The 16,389-nt window shown below is 34.8% G+C and overlaps 5 protein-coding genes across 5 annotated transcripts; 1 reads left to right on the plus strand and 4 right to left on the minus strand.

The window, feature by feature from the left end:
• Positions 1 to 442: 442 nt before the first annotated feature.
• LOC140964132 (plastidic glucose transporter 4-like) lies at positions 443 to 1,756 on the minus strand. Its single transcript, XM_073423669.1, has 3 exons — positions 1,428 to 1,756; positions 1,213 to 1,327; positions 443 to 850 (listed from the first exon to the last, which is right to left on the minus strand). The coding sequence occupies exons 1-3, from the start codon at positions 1,505 to 1,507 to the stop codon at positions 668 to 670; spliced, it is 378 nt and encodes a 125-aa protein (XP_073279770.1). The 5' UTR covers positions 1,508 to 1,756; the 3' UTR covers positions 443 to 667.
• Positions 1,757 to 2,140: 384 nt separating this feature from the next.
• LOC140964131 (uncharacterized) lies at positions 2,141 to 3,776 on the minus strand. Its single transcript, XM_073423668.1, has 4 exons — positions 3,516 to 3,776; positions 3,156 to 3,405; positions 2,450 to 2,564; positions 2,141 to 2,262 (listed from the first exon to the last, which is right to left on the minus strand). The coding sequence occupies exons 1-4, from the start codon at positions 3,522 to 3,524 to the stop codon at positions 2,175 to 2,177; spliced, it is 462 nt and encodes a 153-aa protein (XP_073279769.1). The 5' UTR covers positions 3,525 to 3,776; the 3' UTR covers positions 2,141 to 2,174.
• A 1,440-nt stretch (positions 3,777 to 5,216) lies between these two features.
• LOC140964577 (uncharacterized) lies at positions 5,217 to 5,987 on the minus strand. Its single transcript, XM_073424448.1, has one exon. It carries the CDS (start codon positions 5,985 to 5,987, stop codon positions 5,217 to 5,219), a length of 771 nt encoding a protein of 256 aa, XP_073280549.1.
• Positions 5,988 to 10,007: 4,020 nt separating this feature from the next.
• Positions 10,008 to 13,502, plus strand: LOC140964506 (uncharacterized). Its single transcript, XM_073424346.1, has 11 exons — positions 10,008 to 10,222; positions 10,304 to 10,405; positions 11,262 to 11,357; positions 11,862 to 11,946; positions 12,090 to 12,211; positions 12,373 to 12,397; positions 12,488 to 12,571; positions 12,667 to 12,696; positions 12,776 to 12,881; positions 12,983 to 13,047; positions 13,233 to 13,502. Exons 2-10 carry the CDS (start codon positions 10,313 to 10,315, stop codon positions 13,044 to 13,046), a joined length of 705 nt encoding a protein of 234 aa, XP_073280447.1. The 5' UTR covers positions 10,008 to 10,222; positions 10,304 to 10,312; the 3' UTR covers position 13,047; positions 13,233 to 13,502.
• Positions 13,503 to 13,973: 471 nt separating this feature from the next.
• Positions 13,974 to 16,058, minus strand: LOC140964508 (small ribosomal subunit protein eS7). The gene is made up of 6 exons (XM_073424347.1): positions 15,832 to 16,058; positions 15,199 to 15,289; positions 15,033 to 15,106; positions 14,825 to 14,948; positions 14,374 to 14,556; positions 13,974 to 14,277 (listed from the first exon to the last, which is right to left on the minus strand). The coding sequence occupies exons 2-6, from the start codon at positions 15,271 to 15,273 to the stop codon at positions 14,158 to 14,160; spliced, it is 576 nt and encodes a 191-aa protein (XP_073280448.1). The 5' UTR covers positions 15,274 to 15,289; positions 15,832 to 16,058; the 3' UTR covers positions 13,974 to 14,157.
• Positions 16,059 to 16,389: the final 331 nt, after the last annotated feature.

Raw genomic sequence — 16,389 nt, forward strand, 5'->3', positions numbered from 1 at the left:
TATTACATTGAATATGAATATCATTTGAAATTCATCCCACAAAACTTCTCAAATCAAATTATTATCTCTAAAATAGTTTGCGAATCACGCTACATGGATAAACCTCATTGAATAAGTTCTGAACGTCCACAAACTCATCCGTAAATATGTTATAATCGAACTCAATATCATCGATCAAATATAACTTACTCAAACGATTTGTAATTAACACATCAAACTTGAATCAACATCGGTAAGCTCCAGATCGAATTTGAAATTCTAACATCTCAAGTCGATCATCTAGTTTGAATCCAGGATGTAATTTTATATTATTTTTAATATTATTAGAATTATTATTTTCTATTAAATTCTCTTGAAAATTAAATGGTTTGACAGCTAATTTTATATAAATAAATTTTAAATATTTTTGCTAAGAATACCAATGACTACTCTAGATCAAATTACTCGAGGAATGATGAAGTTTGATTTATAAGCACAAAAATGTGTAGCTTATATTCAAGTTAGGCCCTTCACTTGAATGCTCTTACAGACCACCGAGATCAAGTTATCAGATAAATTGGATAAGAGACATATTACCATATGGTCGAACAAAAAACAGTATAATGTAAATTGAACTGTCCGAAAAGCCATCTCAAATATGTCTTCCTCAACCATGTCAACGTATTACTCAGATAGCTGGATTCAGAGCACGCTCGATTTCTTCCAAAGATCGGCCCTTTATTTCCACAACATTACCAGCTATGTACATGACTGCTAGAAGACAAACGGACGCAAATCCCAGGTACACCGTGCTGATTCCGAACTTACTTACAACGCTCAAAAAGTACAGGCCGATCACGAAATTGGACATCTGTGCGAGAGAAAAACAAAGCAAGGATGACTTTGACCGAGTTGATAACACATAAACAGATTCAATTAACTTGCTTTAAATATTAAGAAATATGTTTGAATTCTCAATCCAATGTTCTAGCTTGAGAAAGCATTTTTATGATAACGCTCGTTATTAGGTTAAAGTAATTATGCTTACTACACTTGCTACCGTTTAAACTACAAAATTTCCTCACTCCCACCTCCCATGTAAAGTCTAAAACTCTTTAATATCCATCTCAAGTGGTGCACAAATTTAATCGGGAAACAAGTGATATCGAATGCAAAGAGAAAACCTAGAGGTGCAGAAAGTTGGTGGTGGACAAATTACGTAGATTTTCTTACCCAATGCATGCCCAAAGACAATGCCACTGCTTTGGCTCTGATCCTAGAGGCAAATATCTCTGGAAGTAGCAGAGCAGGTACTGGACCGGCGCCAAGAGAAAAGGAGAGTACATAACTGCAGAAAGTAACAAACAATACGATACTATTAAAGACGAAACAATCCTACAAAGATGGAAAATGAAACTGAACCTGAACTATGGACATATACAACTTACAGAACAGTGCCAAGGACAGCAAGTGTTCCAGAATAAGATTCCAGAGCATTCCAAGTGAAGGTCAGGAAGAGTAGCAGCATAGAAGCAGCCTTTGAAAACACACAAATTGGTTAACCATAGTGATTATGATAACCACAAAGGAAAAAACTCAATCAACAGTAAATAGGCACAGTGGGTTAGATAGAGGTTTGAAGTCCCCTTGAAATCTAAAATGTTTTTCTAAAAATTTAAGCTTTCATCTGAAGATGAAAAGCAATCTAGACTGATGGCATACAATGAAATGTCCCATTGATGCTTCATAACACTACAAATTGCTGATTTTATAAGATCAAATTCCGTAAAAACGAGTCCTACCTCGTAAATAAAAATACAGTTAAAAGAGCTGATAATTCAACAGGTATAAAAATAACTCAGTGGCAAAAAATGTGTTTGCTTCTTTAAGAAAGAAATGTGCTTGCTTCTTGCTACGCATGCAAGAAAAATTTTGGGTTGGCAGACTTCCATGGTCAATTTGGCAAACAAAAAAACACGATATAGCTTTGAGTAATAGTTCTGTTTGCTATCCAATAAATACTTGACGATTGGCCATGGAATAAACTACTTGCTAAAGGCTTCATGTTTTTGCTCTTTTATCCTCGTAGTATGCGAGTTTCTCAATTTCAAATATATGGGCAAGATTCTGTCTGATTTCGTCTCGAGTTAATTTTCTATTTACTATAAAATGCAAATATACCTAAATATTAAGAGTTACGTCAAGCACAACTTGCCTTTTAAGACAGCATTCTCAGCAATCCCAAGGTCCTTAGCGAGGTATTCTAAAGCTCCATTAACAACCCTGAACAAGAGTGTGTGTGTGTGTAGGTAGAACGTAAATAAATAAGCTTCAGAACTATAATAGAAAAGCAAGTTAAACAGCATCCAGCACCTGAAGTCAATTTCTCCTGATCTAACATTCTAACTAAAAGTCAAGTACTCTTAGACATCACATTTTCAAAGAAGGAAAGGCAAAAAAAATAGCATACCCTAGGTGGTATCCAAAAAGAATGGCTCCCAAACAAGCAACGCCAACATATGGAAGCACTGATCCAGATGATTTCACATGGATTTTGACAGGTGAGACATCCTCAACATCTCCTTCTGTCGCCCGACAGGATATACGATAAATTTTCATAGATTTAGTATATGATTGTCCGCAAAAATAAGCTTAGACCTTCACACAGCATCATAAAACCAAAAAACAAATTATGTGAAATATTTTAAAAAAGATAATGAGAACATATACTGATTAAAAATAGATTGATAGTAATTAAACGTTAACAACCTCAGCACATCTTTGCTAATGTATCATCATATGGAACTTAACAATAGTGATTACATTATAATTTATAACTAACAAAGATTAAAAGCTCCGATTTTTCATCCCCATAAAATCTCAGTTGACCAGAAGTATCCGCTGGTATTAAAAGGCCAACTTTCAAAAATAAAAAGTCAACAGTTGAGAATTAATAATGATGTCACTAGGCACAGTGAAACAAAGTAAGACGTGGAAAATCCATTCTATCACCGCATCATAAATTTTAAGCGCACCAAGTTACTCATAAGGTGCCCTGCATATGTAATAATAAAGAAAATATTCCAATTCCTCCACAGAAAAGGGTATCGAATTCCCCTCCTGACTATATTTCTTCGAATTAATGAAAACAACAGGCGATTTGCGAAAATACAAACCAGAAGCTTGAGCTCTGACTGATCTGAACTTGGTCGATGACACAAACACGGAATCAGCACTTCCTTTCACTCCGAGTGAAGCCGAACTGATCCTAAATCCGAAGCAACTAGTCTGCTTACTCATCGGAAGTCGAGTTTGAATTCCAGAGAAGGCCGAGTCCTTTTTTCCGTAATCACTCACTCCCAAAAAAGGCCAACGGTTTTGGAGGCCAAAGCCCGATTTAATGGAAGCTTGCATATTCCACGCGACCTGTCAACACTTTGATTAGGACAATTGAAAAAAGTCAACAAAACAGTAAATAATTAGAGCGAAAACGCACGCTACACGAATCGAACCAAGTAAAACCACACCGAACATACCTGAATCATCCCACAAAAAATCGTATCAAATTACTCTTACCAGTGTGTATCTCGAATGAATGGCGGTTGTGTCGCCTTGAATAATGAAAAAAGCGCGCGCTGGCGTATGATCTTCGGGGGGTCCGTGCCTGCGGAGAATGACAAGTGAGAAGAAGGGAAGAGAACAACCATGACTGACTGACTGCTCACTCGTTCGTAACGAAATCGGTGGAGATTTCAAACTTTTGTTTTCGTATTTATCTGACTGTCCATTTATTTCGATCGATCGATCGATCGGTGACCATACCCAATGGCAATGAATGCCACCATGATAGATTTTAATTGTTTTTTTAGAGCATTAAACTATAAAAAGAATTTCAATTTCGAAATTATTCCCACAACTTGTATGCTTCCCATTTACCATTTTTAAGGCATTCCTAATCAAAATTGTGAAGTATAGTTTCTTTTACATTAATGCATAATAATATAATGGGAAACAAATTAACGATATTTATGTAGTATTAATAGTTATCATTTGTAACTCATGGAATTAATATTTTTTAATACTAATTTATATATTATTATTATTATCAAAGTCCGAGAGAACGTTGCAATTAATTTTTATCTACCACTTTTACCCTCCATTATCAGACTGCGAACCAATGCTCGTCCGAAACAGCGTGGATATTTTACACTTGCACAAATTCCCAAGCCATCGTGACCCCCTTGAAGAAATTTCTTTCACCCAAAGCAACGAACTTGTCCCCGAAAATGGGAACATTTTTCGGGCTCCAAACCTGCTAAACCCTCCCCAGTTATTAAATAATAATAAGAAGAAGAAAATAAATATAATTAATCGGGGCAGTTTAAAATCGAGTACAAATAAAAAGCAAAAGAATTTTCGAGAGAACAGGTATCGAAATGGCTGACATAATGGAAGGTCTAAAGCATGGCTGACATAATGGAAGGTCTAACACTCGCTTGAGTTAACTGTATGTAAATAGACAATAGCGTGGCATCTGAGTCTGATCAACCAAATCCAACAAAGATTAAAGTAAAAGAAAACCAGCTTTTCTGACAATTCCCCACTACCTTTCCAGACTATCAATAATTATTGGCCCAACTCCATTTCCCCACACACACACACACACACATGATATCCAATTCCCAACTGTTTTGTATTAGTTTTAAGGTAATTTGCATCTTAGGATGGATCGAACTAAGTAGACAAGTAGTTGAATTTTTTTACCAAAGCATGCTTAGTTATCTTCGATAATTTTTCGAAAGCTTGATCCGCTTCATTCGAAATGAGTTTCAATCAAAATCAACTTGGTTGCAGCTGGTTGGTGTCATGTTCCCTATTGAAAATAACAATTTGACGATGATAGGGAAGGGAAATTAAATACTCATCCTGTCAAAATAGACCAATTCTTAGATATATCTCTGACACAAAATCAAGCTGATTGGAAAAGATGCGAATATTCAAACGAACATGACAGAGAAGAAAATAAAAATTAAAGCACCACAGCACAATCTTGAAATCAAATTAAATTCACTGGTCTCTCCCACCATTTCTGTAAGCATGTGGGAGAGATTGAATAATGGCAAACCAGTCGACCCCATCAACACATTTTCTTCAAATTCCCATTATCACTGCCTTATTACAGTCTGACACCAGTTTTGTTTAATCAAAATAGTGAAAAATTAAGCAGATGTTAATGATTAATACTTCTTCTTGATCTTGTCTTTTCCGCCGGAAAATATGGACCCCAAACCGAAAAGATTTGCGTGAGGGACGTTCAAAACTGGGTTGATCTTGATCCCCCCGTTGTTGTACCGATGATTCGTCCTCTTCAATGGCGGCCTATGGTAGGCATTTGAAGCAGCAGCAGACGGAAGTGGGGATTGTTTTAGATGACTGTTTGTGGAGTTCTTGAATAAATTCTGCCTCTGGTTATTCGATAATGACGTGCGTTTCGAGCTCGCAGTTGAGCCTGTGGAATTGCTGCGGGATAAAAGCGGCAGCGGGCAGAGGGTCCGCGCGTAGCCACTGCCGCAGTTTAAGCTCGTGCTGCGCTTGAAGCTCCAGAATGATGATTTCTTCTCGTCAGACTCTGGATTTGGGTACTGTCTTGCTCCATGTGTAGATGTGTTTTTGTTGGTTTTGTGAGAAGGCTGAGATGGTTGCGGGAGAGGAAATGCTGGTACCGGCGGGTGAGGTGATCGGTCGCAGGCTTTTCTCGGTGGTGGGGCTAGTCTTTTCTTGATCTCGATCGGGAGGATCTTTCCATCGAAGAAAAGCTCGTCGGCGGAGGTTGATTCTTGATCGAAGCATTCGCGAAAAACGCAGAAATCAAATTCGATGCTGGATGAAGAACCGGATCGAATGTATTGTTCGATCGGTACGATGTCTGTCTGGGAAAGATCATGTGAGAAAGAGATCCGAGGACTCATCCCCAGGCTGGGGCTGTCTGGTAAAATTTCAATCGCCATAATTTTATCGGGCCTGAAGACAGCTCATTTTTTTCTTTCAAACTGAAACTAAAAGCATAAAAGATTCCGGACCCAAGTGACACAACGAGTGAACAATGTTTGCAACTTTGCATGGAAGTTGGAACGATTCTTGGAAATAGAAAGAAGAAGACGAGAGATTTAGTTGAAGTAATTTAAGATGATGGAAGAAAAATTGTAGAAGAAGATTTGAGCGACTTGGGGAGATGAGATGGGGAGTATTTGTGGAGAGATTAAAAAATTTGAGGATTGGGAAAGGTACTAATCAATTATCAAGTTAATTTTCACGTAGCTTAATAACAATTAATTCATTAATTTATCTCTATTCAGTGTTTATCAATTATTATCTCTATTATTTCTTAAACAACAATGAGTTGATCATAAAAGCTTAGCATACATATTGCATCACATACACAAAACAGTTGATCCAAACTATACAAAATCGTATTAATTAAAAAAAAATTCTCAAATTTTCATTTCAAATTTCTGACTATATTTTCGAAATTTTTTTCTCATAAAAAAATGTCCAAATTTTATAGCTTCTTCTAAATCCATATCCATTCTAATATTCCCCCGCGGGCACCAGTACGTACACATACTTAAACTGCTTTAATGGGTGTGTTAATCCGTATATTCCCTTTTGTCTGGATGGCTGTGTCTATCAAATATTTAATTTGTTTGGTAATTAAAATACTATAAAATATTCGACATCATTATATATATACATATATATATGTTTGATGGTTATGGTGATACTTAATATATATGTATATATATATATGTGTTTGATGGTTATGGTGATACTTAAAGAAATGAAAAGGAAGGAGGCATGGGTTTTGGACAAATTATATGTTTAGGATTGGGACAGAATTATGGGACGTAATAGAGACACATATGTTGTAATAATAATACAAACCAAAATAAATTCTACGTCACCATTTGCCTCTTATATGTCAAGAAGCCCACTTTTCTGAAATTGAATTCTTTACTTGTATTCTAAATGCTTGCTTAGTCGGCCAAATATTAAGACCGAATAAATATATACGACCGTGTGAACCTTATTAGATGAGGAAAGTCGAGGTTTGTGGATGTAACTTAGAAACAAAGGATGTGTATTATTTTGGCATGGTGTTATTTGAGTCGGTACTACTCTACTGATGGACTTGGCCTAACCAAACACTTAACGGATGATGATTTCAAGCTACCTGTTAAATTCCGAATGATAGCAATTACGAGTTCCATAGACATTAAAAAAAAAGATTATGATTGTAAGCATACTCAATCTTCTGAAATAAAATATAAACTTTGATCTTTCATTGTATTTTCTTATAAAGTTATAGAATCTATCTAGGGCAAAGCATTAATTCTTATCCATAAACCTTTTTTGTAACATCCTTTTCGGATTCGTTTCTTTACAATGCCTATGTCCACTTACCCATGTGACCAAACAATTAGTCACTCATAACTTCATTTTCACATCTTCGGGTTCATTGTCGCTATCGGATGGCAGATCCGATCCATCGGAGCTGAGTAGGAGAAATTGCCACTTTCAATATAATATTTTTTCTCTAGGTTGTTTCTTGAGATGTCGAGAAGTTTGATTTATCCTCATTCACAGATTTTTTTTTTTTTGTATATGATATATTTTTTCTAAAATATTTAAGTTCTAGGTCACTAATTAAAATTCACTTTCAAAAAAGAATTATGCAAAATTATTAAATACAATATCCAAAGATAGCCTAACTCGCCTTTCGATTTCTCCCCGTCGCTGTCTCAATAGCCTTTAATATGCATTGATACCCTCCTCCTTTTTATCATCGATTCGTTGGTCCATCAAACTTTAATTTACATATAACAATTTAATGCCTTTCATTGGTGAATTAATTATTAATAATATGCGTTGCATTCATGTTGCATGTTGATTTCTTTATTACTTATTTAGAGTTAAATCTAACATACTTCCTAGTTTTTGTATTTACAAGTGTCGAGCCGGAGTTTGAGAAGCTTAACCGCATTGCTTTCTCGCACCCGATCCTTCTAGCTGCATCAGATTGGTGCCTAGTCGGACGTTGTCTGGTTGGTGTAAACTTTTTTTTTTTAGTGAAAATGTACTACTAATTGGAATTCACAAAGTTCATAGCATATATTTTCATAATATCTTTTTGACCAATCATGCACAAGACAAGATATGAGGTTATCGGAAAATCAAATTGTCTCCAAATAAGACAGAGAATTGTTGTAATATTATCTCTCTTCAAAAAAAAAATTTTGAGCCTTTAATTTGCATATTTGGCCAGATGCCAATAATCGTATAATGCAATGTATGATGAAAGAGGAAAGGAAATGACACATACAAAATTATTTTGACATTAGAAAAAAAAAAAGTTAAACATTATTAAATATTTGAACGTCGGAGACTATTCAAGTAGATAAGAGAGTGATTTTACTGGTGTTAAAAACACATAACTTCATCAAGAACACTCTAAGCGATGATCATTTGAAATTCTCAAGCTTTCTCTATCAAGATTTCGAGAACACTCATATGTTATATCATCAAACCACTAACAAGTCCTAGCTTTCAAGTTTCATCAGATTATTGAAAATCAACTAGGGCTACTTACAACTTCTCAGTCCTTTCTTTGAAGGCTAACTACCGAGATTTGTTAAACTTTTGAATCAAAGTATTCATACAATCAAAGTTTTTATTATTTGTTAAATTGTACTGAGAGTTTCAATTTAGGCAAATAATAAGTCTTAAATTAAAGTGAGTTGTTACAAGTTCATAGTTGTCTTAGTGTATTTCTTCCTAAATAGAAGGAGCCTTCACGCTTCCACAAATTTTTTTTTTCTTTCTTGCATTTTATATAATCCATTTTGTCTTGTTATATATTTAGTTACTTGAATGTATTCTTCACTAGATCCAACAAAAAATTTTCGCAACTTGAAACGCTTCTCAAAGTGATTTGGTGACATGTAGTCAATCCAGAAAAATAATGTTAGATCGTTCACGTATCAATTTTGTTAAATGAATCTCCTATTCGATCCAACTTAATAGTATTTTTATGTTAATAATACTATTTTACATTTTAAATATAGACCTAGTTGACTGTAGATCAGTGAGATCGTCTCACAAAAAATATATTTATTTTTTAAATTTTTTTACCCGTCTCACGGATCTAATCCATTAGATCGTCTCATAAGAAATCACTTTTTTTAGTTTTTTTTAAATATAATTTTAATAATAATTAATACTTAAATATTTATATAAAAAAAGGTAATTAGGTAAAAAATCATGCACGTGAATTATGTTTATGGAGTGCGTGGATGCTAGTACAAAATATTCGAAGTAGTGATGACATCCACTCACGCTTTGTGAATCGATCTCTCATGATAACTACTATGAAATGATTGCCAGCCATAAAGAAGAACAAATATGCTTTTTTCTTGTTTAAATCAATAAAGTTAGCTTCAATTTTTGTGTATAAACCACCTTTTTTTTTTTTCTCGAGTCACTTATCTATAATGATTTATAACTCACCTTATCTAAAAATCCACGTATCGCGTGTGCTGAATATGCTAATGACATAAAATTTGTATATACATCGTATAAAAAATGGAAGAGAAATTATATGATTGAAAAAAATTGCAGAATGTGTTTGTTGAGACAGATTGTAGAATATAGAGTTTAGTAAGTTATTTAAACCACAACATAAATATATACTAAAAGTTATGAAAAAAATTAGAATATTTTTATTTCTTTGTTTTGGATTTTATAATTAATGCGAATTGGAATTATCCACCAGGATGCAATTTTCGAAAGTTTGTCAGTTAGAACTTAGAACATGTCAGGTGTTCATATTTTTTTGTTGCCCAAGTTTGAATATGGGGGTAGTAAAGGCCCATTATATTACATTAAAGCCCAGATTATATATTCACAAAAAGCCCGACCTCTTTTTTTGTCCTTTTCATTTTCCAAAGAGAGACCAATTCTACAATTAACGACAGTCGACAAAGGCCTGTTTGGCCACGCAAAAATAGCGATTGGAATCAATCTATGCCATACGCATCAGCACTCGTCATGCCAGTGAGGACGCCAACCCCGTTCCTCATTACAAGGAAATTTTCAAACATAAGAGTTCCTAAAATTGCAAGAAAGCGAGTTTTCTCTGCGTTAACTTGGTCTCCTCCTATTGTGCTCTTGGATTCCACCTAAAAAAGTCTTCTCCTTTATTCAAGATTTTTTATTCTCTTTTTTGTTCTCTCTTTTTAAATTTCGCATCTTTTATTGAGATTTATAGAGAGAAGGGATGACTCCGAACTGGGAACTGAAGAATTGCTGTGACCGTGATCAAAAAGTGTTCCTTATTAGCATTGGTGTTTTCACTGTTGCTATTCTTGCTGTAAGCTTTTTGGCCTCCTTTATCCTGTTTGTTTTTGTTGTTTTACGACCCTTTCTAGTACTGATTTTTATGTTCTTGTTGCTTTTGAAATGTTGACTTAGATTAGAAAGCTTTGTGCAATGTGTATGTTCATCTATTCTTTAAACCCGATTTCTTTGTGGCTTATGTTTCAAGTATTCCGCCAAAGTTGATTGCTTATTTTGCGGAGTGTGCAACTCTTTCTTCTGTTGGGGTTCTATGACTTCTATCTTAGTGGCGTTTGTAAGCACTTGGAAACTGATTTAAGTACAATGTAGTGATAATAAACAGCGACGGGGCCCTAAAATGCAACTTTTGATCTTCCTACTTCGTAAATATGAATTTCAGATGATGTCAATTGAAGTAACGAAATATTGGACGGATTGACTTAAAGGAGAGAGATTCTTTAATAAAAAAAATATCGTTCATTGATCAAAAGACCTTAAAACAACTAAGCAGGACCATCTTTTGTAAATTTGTTGTTGAACTTGTCTAAATTTGTTCTGGTTAAATAATAAACTTGAACATGGTTTCGAAATCGTGAACTTCTTAATTGAATTCCACTTATCACTTCCGATTTGCTAGATTACACAAAAATGATGAATACAAGTACCGAAAGCTCCCATCTCAATCTTGACTTTCGTTTAATCTCTTGAAGTGTTTTTCTTTGATTGGCTTATCAATAATTTCACCAATGTAGGCTGTGTTAAACTTTGGAAAAATAGCACCTAATTGGAAATTCAGAACTTTTACATTGTCATATTTCTCGTGATCTATATCTTAATGCCCATCCCTTTAATTTTCTATTCTTGTTTCATTTATTCTATATTCCTGACAGTTATGGAGGACATTTATTCTGACACCCTTTAAGCTCATTACTGTGTTTCTACATGAAGCCAGCCATGCAATTGCATGTAAACTTACGTGTGGTGAGGTAGAAATCTCTTCGCTCTTTTTTTCCTCTATGTGCATACTTAAAAACACGGTTTTTATTGTGTTGAATTGGCAGTACCCTTATACAGTTGCCACTCTTTTATATATGCTCCCGATAGCATGCTGGTGATAACCTTTTGACTTGTTAATTGCTAATTTGTAGGCCTGATTATTTTGGTTTGTTTATCTACTATAAATTTTTTCTTTTAATCAAATTCCATTTTGATCTTAAACGATAGCTGATACAGCTTTATGTGGCCTGTTAAACAATTGGTTTTCTAGTTGCTGGACTCAACAGAAGTTTTAAATATATGCCATTCTTTCAAGCTCTATAGGATTTTTTCTGTTTGATAACATAATCATACCAAATTTCATTTTATATTAATTACAATTTGTATACTACTTGATCTGTTCTATATCTGATGATAAAATTTTATCAAGCTCTCTCATGTCGGTGTGAAATGAGATTTCTGATATTCTCTTTCCAATCTCCTCTTCCACGCAGGTGGAAGGTATCAAAGTTCATGCAAATGAAGGTGGCGTGACTCAAACACGTGGTGGTGTATATTGGTTGATCTTGCCAGCTGGATGTTAGACATTTTTCTTTTTTCTCTCCTTTTTTTGAAAATGCTTCTATTGGTGTTAATACATCGAGTGGTTCTTATAATCTTGTACTCTTCTCTATTAACACCAATATATTCTATAATTTTTGGTTACTTTTTCTCTGTTGTAGATCTTGGCTCATCATTTTGGGGTATGCTTCTCATACTTGCTTCAACAAATCTTCTCACGGCAAGGATTGCTGCTGGTTGTCTTATTCTTTCTCTTCTTATTGTGCTCTTCATTGCTAAAAATGTAAGAATTCTTTAATTAGAAGTCTCTCATATTTAGTGTTCCTTTTTTTTTTACAGGAGGCATTCTTGATTTTTTTTTATTTGTGTAAATGAAGTCTACTAGTGTATATATTCTTCAGCTTTTATATGTCTGCTATCTTACTTCTAGTCTATTGTGAACAGTGGACACTCCGAGGACTCTGTGTTGGTGAGTTTCTTCACCATCTCATAGCATTTGACACATAATAACTTATCTCGGTATTAAATAAAACTAACATCTGCATAATGTCCTCACCAGGATTTATCGTATTTATTGCTTTTATTTGGGTTCTTCAAGAAACAACTAAAGCTCGTATCCTTCGCTACATTATACTCTTCATTGGTATAGGCTTATCCATGTTATACTTCTAGTGTTTAATTAAACTTCGTTTTATTATATTCTTACATTCATTATACATTTTTTTGTCTGAATGGCAGGTGTAATGAATAGTTTGTTTTCAGTCTATGGTACTAACTCCACCACATTATAAGTTAATAAGACGATGACACTGAGCACAAAGCAAAATGACCATATTTTATGATGCAGATATATACGATGACTTGATATCTCGAAGGGTTCATTCAAGTGATGCTGAGAAGTTTGCGGAACTTTGCCTCTGCCCCTGTAACGGAGTTGCGTGGGGGGTGATTTGGTATGAATTTGAATAGAAAAACTTGGAATGTTTGATGTGGAAATATTCTCACATGATGTGACAAAATAAAAACTTAGTAATCAACTGGAATGCTCTTGCAGGGGAATGATATCCTTTATATTTCTCTGTGGATCCATATATCTTGGACTCGTCATCTTGTCTTGAGGTAATATCTCTTTCGTTGTTTTTCTTTTGTATCATATTTTCTACTGAGTTAATTGAATGACCACAACTCACAAAGGACATAAAGCGTATTTTCCCTTTGATAAAATATGAGCAAAACCTTCCATACATGCCATTTTAACATAAAGAATATCTATTCATAACTTGGATTTTCATTTTCCTTTGTAGTGAATTAAGCGCGCACATGTACACAGCGCCATCTTCTTTGATTGTCGAGGCCGTGTTCTTCTTGCTGATTTCGTTGACAATACTTGCATATGTCCTCAGGGTACATTGTCAGAACCGGAGGATTTTGTTCTCTCTTGTTATTCGTGTCATTTGTTTAGGTGATTGTTTCATGTAAAATATATATCAGATCCATTTTTTTTGGCCTGTAGGCGTGCCAGCATGCACCATTCGTGGCCTCATTATTGAATAACATGATATTCATTTGTTAAATTTTTGTAACAATAGTAATGATTAGGCTCTATAGCTTTCTGCTTTGGACTCGATGGCTGAAATAATTAATCTGTTGTGATGCTTAATGCAAGTCGCGTTCAGAGAGAAGATCACATTTGTTTTAGAGCTTTGCTTCCCTCTCCGTCCTTGCGAAATTAGAGGCTGGAACTTGGGTCAGACTTTGTTTTTAAAATCTAATGTTTGATTTTTCTCCTAGACATTTCACGTGATGCATTATATATACATAATATATATTTGATGCCTTGTATAACTGAAAATGGAAACATTTCGAGACGTTGTAAACATTCTTCAGTAAGTTTGTCATCATTATGCTAACATTTGAACTTCCTAATCTTCATGAATTTCAGTAGTTGCATTTCAGAATTGTCTTAAACCATCACCATTCCAATTCTCAAATAATCAAAACAAGTATGCAGATTAATTATGCCACACAACCGTAATGCAACGAGATTAAAGTCTCTACTCAAAGGACCTACCTGCTCTTAACCGAATAAGACTGAATTGTTTCGAATGAGTTACAGGAAAAATGGGTATGATTCAGAGAAAACAATATTTATTGCTCTCAAAACTTCGAACATGTAAAAAACAAAGAAAAAATATAAAACAAAATAAGTGAATCTGGAAACGGTACGTTTCAAGGCTCAGTTACTGGAAATTCAAAGACCACATCTTTCCCTGAGAGTTTCCTGTAGACCCCAGAGAACGTTTCAAGCTTATTCTCTGTGTCATTCTTTGCTTTAGGATCCAAGAAAATCTACAATGAGCAGAAACAAAATAACACCAGTAGCATGTCTGCAGAGAATTAGAGACACACACACACACACACGCATATATAAGGAACAATAATCACCTTCATTATCTTAGATCCATCAAGTCTGTATCTGACTCGCTTTCCGACAATCTCAGCGGGATAAACTATGTCCTCAAGCATGGCTTCATGCACACTGGTAAGTGTTCGGGTACGAGGCCTTTGGACGGCAGAACCCTTCTTAGGCGGGCGCACTATCCTCCTTGTGGCAATGAGAACAACCTCCTGAGAAAGCAAAGCAAAATGAAAATAAAAAATCATGGAAGCAAGTATTTGCAAGCACTTGCCAAGCAAATAATGCAGTATATTGTCAAATGATTTTTGCATGTCAAGATGATCAAATTCCAAGCTAAAAATTATTTAAGGCACAAATTATTATCCTACTATTTGCTTAATATGCTTTGTTTATGTCTTACTGGACAAAAAACCATATGGAACTCTATGAATATTTAATGGTGTACAAGGTACGTAATTCATCTGGCATCCCTGTTACCTTTCCACTGAACTTCTTCTCAAGTTCTCTCACCAATCTCGGATGAATCTTGCGGAAAGCTTTCCGCAATCGATAAGGGACATGGATCACAACAGCCTTCTTGCTTCCAGAAACATCAATTTGCCTACAGAACATGAATTAATACACATAAGTATACCTCACAAGCTCACACGAATGGAATATGGTAAAAAGGTACAGGAGCACCTACAAGGCAGAGTTGATGTAGAGGTCTTTCAAGTCACTCTTAATCTCTTGGTTTGTATTTTCCAAATCAAACAGAGCCTGGGTATCCAATAACAAAACTCAAACATGACGAAATATATCATTAAATGCAGAACGACGGAACCGTACATAAGCATGTTTAAGATAAAGACCTGAGCAACATTCTCCTCAAATTCAGTGGGCTCAGCGTCCCTGTCTTTGTGAATCTTCTGAGAGGCAGTGAACATATTTTTGACAGAACCTCTGCGGAATGAAAATATGCAGTCAAAATTCAAGTTTAAAACGCTATTTAAGTTAAAACTAACACAAGTTTCATTGTTGTTTACAGGGTATGAACCAACTCATTGTTTCAAAGACGACTTTGGCACAGAACTGTCAGACAGAAAATAACACGATATTTTCAATAGATTGTAAGCGCAGTAACAAGATAATGATATATATTATCCAACTTTCCTTCATACAAAATCTACAAGTCAATTGTTTCAAAAATTATAAAGAAACAAACGACGAAACAATATCTTGTGTCCATTATCAACAACATAACCAAATGCAAAATATCAGCACAGGAACACAAGACGTAGAGCCAAATAACACTCTGCACAAGGTGTATAACACATTAATAAAAAAACAAACAATCAAGAACTTCAAAACAACATATTAAATTCCGGACCACTCAAACTTTATCATCTTTTATCCTATACTCCAATATAATCGCAAATTTATTAATTTCCATAGATTTCGTTATACATAAATGAATTCATACGAAATGCATGTAACAATTGTACCTCCACGGAGCTAAACGACGGGATGAATGTGGATCCCAAGACTCAGCGCCGGAGATTTCACAAGAGAAGACGAAGCTAGGGGCGAAGAAGCATTTTAAGTATGGCGAAAACCCTAGTTATGGACCGGTTGGGTTGGGTTCAAAAAACTAATCAGGTCCTTAAAAAGCCCAATAAAGCCTCTTTAAAAAATATAAGCCCACATTAAAAGAGCAATATCGAAGGCCCATTTTCTTCCCACCCCCAACCTGGATTGAAGTCACTTACTTCTCTACTGACCTCTGTAGCAGTAAAATCGGTGTTTTTTTCAGTATTTATTGATAAAATCTTGGAATGCTAGGTAGTACACTACGAAGTAACAGAACAGATAACAGAACAATTACGATACACATACAGATATATATAATCACACATTTCAAACAAGAGCATCGCCCCGAACTTGTAGTTGTAGAAGTTCATTATTATTTCAAACTCAAACAATTAATAGGTCGCCACAATGATCTTGTTTATAAAAAAAAACCAAACCATTTTTTGTTTTTTTACACTCAAAATCCAATAAAC

This window comes from Primulina huaijiensis, chromosome 18 (genome assembly GCF_012295235.1).
Source record: "Primulina huaijiensis isolate GDHJ02 chromosome 18, ASM1229523v2, whole genome shotgun sequence".
Classification (NCBI taxonomy): Eukaryota; Viridiplantae; Streptophyta; class Magnoliopsida; order Lamiales; family Gesneriaceae; genus Primulina; species Primulina huaijiensis.

Coding starts and splice junctions, on each gene's coding strand:
- LOC140964506 (XM_073424346.1), top strand. CDS start 10,313: ATGACTCCGAACTGGGAACTGAAGAATTGCTGTGACCGTGATCAAAAA. Junction 11,947..12,089: donor GTTGATCTTGCCAGCTGGAT/GTTAGACATTTT, acceptor TCTCTGTTGTAG/ATCTTGGCTCATCATTTTGG. Junction 12,697..12,775: donor TAGTTTGTTTTCAGTCTATG/GTACTAACTCCA, acceptor TTTATGATGCAG/ATATATACGATGACTTGATA.
- LOC140964132 (XM_073423669.1), bottom strand. CDS start 1,507: ATGCTGCTACTCTTCCTGACCTTCACTTGGAATGCTCTGGAATCTTAT. Junction 1,328..1,427: donor GCTGTCCTTGGCACTGTTCT/GTAAGTTGTATA, acceptor TACTTTCTGCAG/TTATGTACTCTCCTTTTCTC. Junction 851..1,212: donor TGTCTTTGGGCATGCATTGG/GTAAGAAAATCT, acceptor TCTCTCGCACAG/ATGTCCAATTTCGTGATCGG.
- LOC140964131 (XM_073423668.1), bottom strand. Junction 2,565..3,155: donor AGTCAGAGCTCAAGCTTCTG/GTTTGTATTTTC, acceptor GTCGGGCGACAG/AAGGAGATGTTGAGGATGTC. Junction 2,263..2,449: donor CTTTTTGGATACCACCTAGG/GTATGCTATTTT, acceptor ACTCTTGTTCAG/GGTTGTTAATGGAGCTTTAG.
- LOC140964577 (XM_073424448.1), bottom strand. CDS start 5,987: ATGGCGATTGAAATTTTACCAGACAGCCCCAGCCTGGGGATGAGTCCT.
- LOC140964508 (XM_073424347.1), bottom strand. CDS start 15,273: ATGTTCACTGCCTCTCAGAAGATTCACAAAGACAGGGACGCTGAGCCC. Junction 14,949..15,032: donor CTCTACATCAACTCTGCCTT/GTAGGTGCTCCT, acceptor CATGTTCTGTAG/GCAAATTGATGTTTCTGGAA. Junction 14,557..14,824: donor AGAAGAAGTTCAGTGGAAAG/GTAACAGGGATG, acceptor TTGCTTTCTCAG/GAGGTTGTTCTCATTGCCAC.